Below are 7,848 nucleotides of genomic sequence, written 5' to 3' on the forward strand. Positions count from 1 at the left end.
AATTCAGATAAGTTCACGGCTGAAATTCCGAAGTTCCTATTCTTTGTAATAATATTAATGCATACAATTTTAATATTAATTGTATTAATATTAATTTTAATGATAAACCACAAATAAAGGAACATTTTTTTTCTAAGCAGATGCATCATGTTGGCGGAAACGTTTTTAAACACAGTTTAGTGTGTCAGACAGAAACAACTCCTGTATCGGTCACGACTTTCTTGAAACGGCACATGCACTGATACAGCATTTTGCTCAATGTGCTCGATGAAGGCACCAACGCCTCGGTGTTGCTGGACCCATCACTACTAAGAACTACTAACATAACCAAGACCAAATAGCTGTCCAAAGACAGAGACACAATTGCACACCTCCACATGGCTGGAAAGTGCTAAGGGGAAATTGTCAAGCAGCTTGTTAAAAAAAAGCCCACTGTTGGAGCAATCATAAAATGGAAGAAGCTAAACATGACTGAATCTCCTTAGGACTGGGGCTCCATGCAAGAGCTCACCTTTTGGGGTCTCAGTGATCCTAAGAAAGGTGAGAAATCAGCCCAGAACTACATGGGAGGAGCTGGTCAATGACCTGGGACCACCGTTTCCAAGGTTACTGTTGGTAATACAGAGACATCAGGATTTGAAATCATGTATGGAACGGAAGGTTCCCATTCTTAAACCAGTACATGTAAAGGCCCATCTTCAGTTTGCCAATGACCTTTTGGATTATCCAGAGGAATCATGGGTGAAAGTCATGCCGTCAGATGAGGCCAAAATAGAACCTTTTGGTCATAATTCCTCTAACCATGTTAGGAGGAGGAGGAATGATGAGTGACATCCTTACTGTGAAGCATGGGGGTGGTAGCATCATGCTTCAGGGGTGTTTTTTTGCATATGGGACAGGGTGACTGCACTGTATTAAGGAGAGGATGACTGGGACCATGTATTGTGAGTTTTTGGGGAATAACCTCCTTCCCTCAGAGCATTGAAGATGGGTCGAGACTGGGTCTTCCAACGTGACAATAACCTGAAGCACACAGCCAGGATAACCAAGAAGTGGCTCTGGAAGAAGAATATCGAGGTTCTGGTGTGACCTAGCCAGTCTCCAGACCTAAACCCAATAGAGAATCTTTGAAGGGAGCTCAAACCCTGTGTTTCTCAACAACAGCCCAAAAACCTGACTAAATTAGAGAAGATCTGTGTGGAAGAGTGGGCCAAAATCTCTCCTCTAGGGTGTGCAAACCTGGTGAATAACTAGAGGAAAGGTTTGACCTCTGTAATTGCAAACCAAGGCTACTGTACCAAATATTAACATTGATTTTCTCAGGCGTTCAAATACATTTGCAGGTGTATCATACAAATAAATACTTAAAACAAAATGTATTGTAATTTCTGGATTCTTTATTTTTAGATTAAGTCTCTCACAGTAGATATGATTCTACAATGACAATTTTAGAGCCCTCCATGATTTCTAAGTGGGAGAACTTGCAAAATAGCAGGATGTTGAAATATTTATTTTCCTTGCTGTAAATACCAATATCACCAGCTAATGTATCTGTACATCTCTACAAAACAACACAGAAGGTAGCATTTTTATTAAAAATCTTTATTCCAAAAAAGCAAATAAAAAAAAAATGAAAATTAAATATCNAGAACTTGCAAAATAGCAGGATGTTGAAATATTTATTTTCCTTGCTGTAAATACCAATATCACCAGCTAATGTATCTGTACATCTCTACAAAACAACGCAGAAGGTAGCATTTTTATTAAAAATCTTTATTCCAAAAAAGAAAATAAAAAAAAAAGGAAAATTAAATATCAATTCATCTTGACACCAGTGTGCAACTACAGAACAACAGACAGGAAGTCGCAAACCTGAAAACAGAAGAAAAATGTTTGATATAAACAACATGTTTCATCAGGATAATTTAAGCTTTTATTCATTTTTGTTGTTTTCAACAGATAAAATAGAAATGGTGCAATGGTTGGAGTTCTGAGCCCTTTAGTCAAAAACCATAATTCATGGAGAACCTGATAATAACAGGAGTACCTTGCAGCTTATCATAAGGCAGGGATGGCTCTCTGTGTTGGACGTTACAGAGAAAACAGGGTTGTGTAGACAGGTTTCCATGTGCTCCGACACCCTGGACTCCAGAAGATGCTGCAGGACATCTGGGGTGATGTTCTGCCTCTGAGCAAAAGAGAAAAAAAAAAGTAGTAAAATTCGTTTCAGTTAATTTCTACAACCTTAGTTAAACTCTACAATACAGGCTGCAGTGACAGACCTGTCTAGTTAGGTAAACTAATTGAACTATTTTTTGATAAGCATATTTCAGATGAAAAACAAAACAGCTGCATAGACAGTATTTTCAAAAATATATTCAACTTAATAATCCTTCCTCGAAACTTTGTCAAATTGAACAAGCTGGATTTTTGTTTTCTCAGTCAGATCAGTTAGTGCCCAACAATCCAACTGAACCACATGTCCTGGTTAATGTTTATCTACATACTTTAGAAAACCCTCCAAATAATCTCCACATCTATATTCCACCTATTATTCCGAGTTTAAGCACATTTCTCTGAAAAAACAAAAATTGAGGTGGTGATGCTTTTTTTTTTTTTTAAGCCAACTTTTGAATGGATGGTAAAGATAAAAGCTGGGATGGTAAGATGAGCAGAAAAGTCATGTCTGAAGATACTGATCTTTCTCCATGCTTATCAACAGAAAGAATCAAATTCTATTCTTTCCTCGACTCTGAACATCATGATATTCATATGACACGTTGTTCCATCATGCCTAAGACAGCCACAGATCCTAACTACACAGCCTAGATTGTTTAAAAATGATAAAATATCTAAAAATTTGGAAAATGTTCCCGCTGTTGTAACTTAAATAAACATGAGTTCAATTATGAATTAATAATTCTAATTATTAATCAATTGAAAGAACCACACATCTGAAAACTATGCATACTAATCTGTATAATTTTGATGTGTGGATGTACGTGTGAGCTGTGATACAATATGTAGAGATTATGTTTTTATTTATAATATAAGATCAAAAAAGCAAGTTAGATGTTTTAGAAATGTATATTTTTCCATTTAACTGTTTGTGAAATAGGTATGAAACTAAAAAAAAATGGATGTCATGAAGCGTATCCACACATTGGCAAACTGTACTGATACTGTGTCAGTGAGTACTGACACCTGCTGGACATTTAAAAGCACTACAGGCACATTGACAGACTAAACGACACTGATTAGTAGACCTATATTAAAATCTTTGTTTGCTTTAATGAATCATTTCATATTTTCCTTTAAATTGAAAACATGTTAAATATTTTCAGATTTTTAGACAATTCATAAATTTGAACAGATAATGGGAAAATAGGAAGACGTTACCTGGATATAACAAAATCGAATAACTTCAGGACGGCTCCAAATGACACAAAACTAATATAGGTGAGTAGAACACGATGCACTATTCCCTGCTTTGCAATAGATTTATACACAATTTGTGATTAGATTAGATAACTAAGGTCAAAAAGTGAAGCTTCCACATTTCTAAAACATTTATTTCACTGCAAGAGACTTAGGAGGAGCTATTCTTATTTTCCATAAAAAAAGCATATTTAAATTAAAATGGAGTGCAACAAACCTTAGTGTTGATGTAAAGTCCACAGATGCAGGAGATGAAATAGCTGTTGATGTTCAAGTTGTTCCTGTAAGATTTAGAAGCAAGTTAAACCTGGGCTACTGTCTGAGCTGCAGCACAAAACGATTCTCAACAACATGAAAACTGGATTATTGAAAGATTTAAAATGTGGTTGCTCTGAATTTCTCACCTGTGACATATGGGACAAATAACGTGCACCTCACCCATTCCCTCCACAACAGATGATATGTACTGTTGTTCAAACTGCTGGTTCCTCTCATACTCTTCAATTATAGAGATTTCTGGAGCAAGAAGAAAAGAGCAGACAGCTTAGACAGGGACCAGACAGCCAAGCTATCTGTAAAGAATAGTTCACTCCTCGAAAACTGTTCAATGTTTTCTCCTGTTGAAACCACAAACATCCTGATTGATATTTTTTTTTTGTGGTTTCCTGATACCAGAAGGATTATATTTGTGAAGTGACAGAGACAGAACGGTTTTAAATCCTCTTAACACCCACCAGTTAAACCTTTACCAATATACACATCTTTAGAAAGCTCAGATTCTCCACAATGCCACTGACAAGTTCATTTTACGTACACCATAAGCACCAAAGCACAATTAATAAAGATATAGCAGCGTATTAAACCAGATTTTTTTTTTAAATAAAGCTTCTGCTTCCAACCTTTAAAGAGATCCAGAGGCCACATTATAAGTCCAATCTTAGAGTGTTTATATTCCATTTTACTGTAAGGGTCCACAGTATTCATAATTAAAACATTCCATGATGAGAAAATCACCACAATCAATCCTTTTTTACCATCAGAAAAGTTTGATCTCTATACCTAATGCTAACCGTCTTGCTAATTACCGTAGCTTCCGCAATTATTTCCAGTCGATGTTTGTTTTCATCACCTTCCAGCCTAAAAAACAAAAGCGTCACCATCGATTTCTGTTGAGAATTGACTCCAGTACAGCCCTGCATATCTAACTAGCGTTCCCCATCAGCCGCTGCAATTAGCAAAATTTGGCAATGTAATGACAAATGTCTACAATCAAGCATGCCTTTGTTAGTGCTATTAAAAAAATTATTTTTGATTTGCCAAATTGTATTGATAATGTGTTGATACTGTCTCACAGAATACTGACACCTGCTGGCGCATTAAAGACATTACAGGCAGCTTATTTGACGGATTAATGGATTGATTCTACGACCTAGTAAAAAGATATAAGTTATAGTAGGTTAGATTGTATTATTTCATATCTATGCTTAAATTGAAAATATCTTATATTTTTATATGCAGCAAATAAATAATGTGAACATCTATCACAACGTGAAAACTTAGGGGAAAATGAATGAGGATGCTTGTGGACTAGGATTTTAAATCATATTTATAAAACAATAAGTACAATAAAAACAGTAAATAAACTAAGAGTTAATTTGACATAACTTTAAATCAGTGAAGTTAATTGATAACAGAGAGGAAAAGGATGACGCAATGAGAGAATTGAAACAAACACGCAAAGACTGAAACGTTCCCATTCCTTTGAGACATTTTTTTTTAGCAGATGCATCATGTTGACAGATACATTTTTAAACACAGTTTAGTGTGTCAATCAGTTAGAAACATCTCCTTGTGACGACAAGCTCATCCATACAGCATTTTGATATGGGCTCCACATATGCACCGACGCATCGGTGTTGCTGGACCCATCGCTACCCTAAACCCCACACTGCTCCCCGGGCGCCAGCCAATAGCAGCCCACTGCTCCCCAAAGGGATGGGTCAAATGCAGAGAGTGAATTTCCCCATTGTGGGACAATAAAGGGATTTACGCTGGTGAAGATTCTCAGTAATCCAGGTCATAGTCATTCCAAAAATAGAAAATTAAAAACAATCCAGTGGACTTTGTTTCCAGGCTTAAAGATGTTTCGCTTCCTATCCAGGAAGCTTTTTGAATTCAAATGTCAAGAATAGTGTCGAGTTCGAGGTTTTACACAATAGCCCAACAAAGCTTTGTTTTTGTTTTGAAAACATGCATATTGAACTTGACGAAGGGCTCCGCCCCCTTGGGATGGGGGTTGCTTGGTTTATTTTGTTGCCCGTCTAAGGCTACGTTCACACTGCAGCCTGAAGTTGCCAATATGCGACCTGCATCTGATCTTTTCATCACAGTCAGAAATACACAGATCTGATTTTTTTCCAGTGCGATCCAGGCCACTTTGCTATGTGGTCCTGAATCCGATATGAATCTGATCTTTTCAAATGCAACCTGTGTCTGAACAACCAGGTTGCATCCATCCAACCTGAATGTCATTAATATCCGGCAGTGGTCACTCTTCTGCTTCTTGCTACGCAGAAGTGGCAAGAAAAACAGCAATGGTGGACGACAATGCGGAGAGCAGTATTTAGATTGAGTTTTTAAGGTTGGGAAAGATCGCTACATGCGCTCCATCCATGTTTACTTCCGTAAACACGGAGCATGCTGGCCTGTGATGTCATTGTGTCCTCTACTGCTCATGCAGGACACTTAGCTTGTATAAATGCAGTTCACACAGGAGATCACATACAAGTCGCATATATGTGGAAATGTGAATAGCAACGCAAAAAAATAAACAGATTTAACAAAAAAACAAAAAAAAAAATCCAGGGCCTTCAGTGTTAACATAGCCTCAGTGTCTGAAATGTTGCTCGTTGAAGGGAATTATTGGCCTTGCTGGATAGGCGAGGTCCTCTGCTCTCCTGTACAGCAGCTGGGGCTGCGATTATGGTGGGGAGGAACTCAATTACTGCATTGTAGATTTTAGAAACCTCAGTCCAACCCGTGTTTAAGGTTTTTTCTTCTTTCTTAACATGTTAAGATCACAAAAGCTGGTAAAGACACGCCCTCAGAGACCTGCAGCTTCAACACCAGCAGAACCTTTCATTGTGCTTTTCCACATCCCAAATATAAACGGCTCATAAAACACATTCAGATTGTGGTACTGATGTGAATAAATGAAAGCGTGAATATCAGCGCCTTGCTTGGAAAGTTTAAAATACTTGTTGGTCAGAGGAGCATCATAAGTGGATCACCTTGGTTCATGAGCTCCTGTTGGATTTCCTCCAGCACCGCCACTTCATCAAACTCCTTTGCAAAACTTAACATCTGTAAAAATGTTAAACAATAATAAATAAAATCAGGACATCTGCACGTGTTCTTCCAGACAGTTCATGTGTGACAGTGCTCTACCTCTGCCATGCCATTAGGGCCCCACAGGGAGGGGAGCCTGTGGTTCTCAGACTGCAGGGCGCTCCATTCTTCCTCCATCACCTCCTGGACGATAATGGAGCCTCCTACTCTGCTCCGCGGCTGATCTTCTCCCAGCTGTCGGTATCTGTCCAACAGCTTGAAGCGGCTGTTCTTCAGCCTGTCCACACAGCGCTTTAAAAACACAAGCAAAGACTGTCAACATGCTAAAGAGTTCAGCTAACATAATCATTTTTATGTGAACCTTTCGGTAGGTTTCCTTCCATGGCGGCGTGGTTCCTTTGTAAAGCGAGCGGTGTTTGTGCAGAGCGTCCATCAACAGCCTTGTTAATAGAGGACAAACATTTACATTTTAGGTAGGCTGAATTAAAGAACCGGGAAACTTCTCAGACAAGACATTACAGCTTTTAATGAGCTGCCCCGGAAGTGAAGGTTGGCTATCGCGAAAGACATTGTGGGATATGTAGTAATGTAGGACTCCAATCAGTCAGCTCGAAACAGCGGCTCTGTTCGAATTCATGGGCTGCATCCTCCAAGGACGCGGTCTACCTAGACTGGATCCTTCGAAGTCCGTGAAAATAAGGAGATCGGAGGAGTTTTGTCTTTTAATATAAACAGATCCACCCTTCGGCGGGTTTTACCGCCGTAGGCTATGGTGCTGAGCAACCGTGACAGTTGACACACAAAGCAGGAAAAGAATGAATACCGAACTTCTCAAAACTTTTTCTTTATTTCTTTTTTATCGTAAAGTGAACAAAGACTACATTAACAAGAATTCAGAGTGGAATAAAGGTTCCACCGGGAGCATGAACAACTAAAATCAAATGTAATGATAGAAACCTTAGTCAGTTAAATAACATGCTGCTTTCATTTTGCACATCTCTGATGTTGCTGCTATTTTCAAATATCCATTAGCCTACTGTAAAAATGCACATAGCTGGATAT

At 38.3% G+C, this 7,848-nt stretch overlaps 1 protein-coding gene across 1 annotated transcript; it reads right to left on the reverse strand.

Moving 5' to 3' along the window:
• Nucleotides 1-1,702: 1,702 nt before the first annotated feature.
• Nucleotides 1,703-7,340, reverse strand: rpain (RPA interacting protein). The gene is made up of 7 exons (XM_015400908.1): nucleotides 7,148-7,340; nucleotides 6,886-7,077; nucleotides 6,729-6,801; nucleotides 3,843-3,954; nucleotides 3,656-3,719; nucleotides 2,048-2,188; nucleotides 1,703-1,872 (listed from the first exon to the last, which is right to left on the reverse strand). Exons 1-7 carry the CDS (start codon nucleotides 7,217-7,219, stop codon nucleotides 1,843-1,845), a joined length of 684 nt encoding a protein of 227 aa, XP_015256394.1. The 5' UTR covers nucleotides 7,220-7,340; the 3' UTR covers nucleotides 1,703-1,842.
• Between the last annotated feature and the right edge of the window lie 508 nt (nucleotides 7,341-7,848).

Source organism: Cyprinodon variegatus, unplaced genomic scaffold, assembly GCF_000732505.1.
Source record: "Cyprinodon variegatus isolate N-32 unplaced genomic scaffold, C_variegatus-1.0 Scaffold1160, whole genome shotgun sequence".
In the NCBI taxonomy this organism is placed as follows: domain Eukaryota; kingdom Metazoa; phylum Chordata; class Actinopteri; order Cyprinodontiformes; family Cyprinodontidae; genus Cyprinodon; species Cyprinodon variegatus.

Bases quoted from the DNA above. Each gene is read 5' to 3' on its own strand.
- rpain (XM_015400908.1), bottom strand. From the start codon at position 7,219: ATGGACGCTCTGCACAAACACCGCTCGCTTTACAAAGGAACCACGCCG. The intron at 7,078-7,147 runs GTTCACATAAAA...GTGTTTTTAAAG, and splicing joins GGAAGGAAACCTACCGAAAG to CGCTGTGTGGACAGGCTGAA. The intron at 1,873-2,047 runs GTACTCCTGTTA...TTCTGTTTTCAG, and splicing joins GCCTTATGATAAGCTGCAAG to GTTTGCGACTTCCTGTCTGT.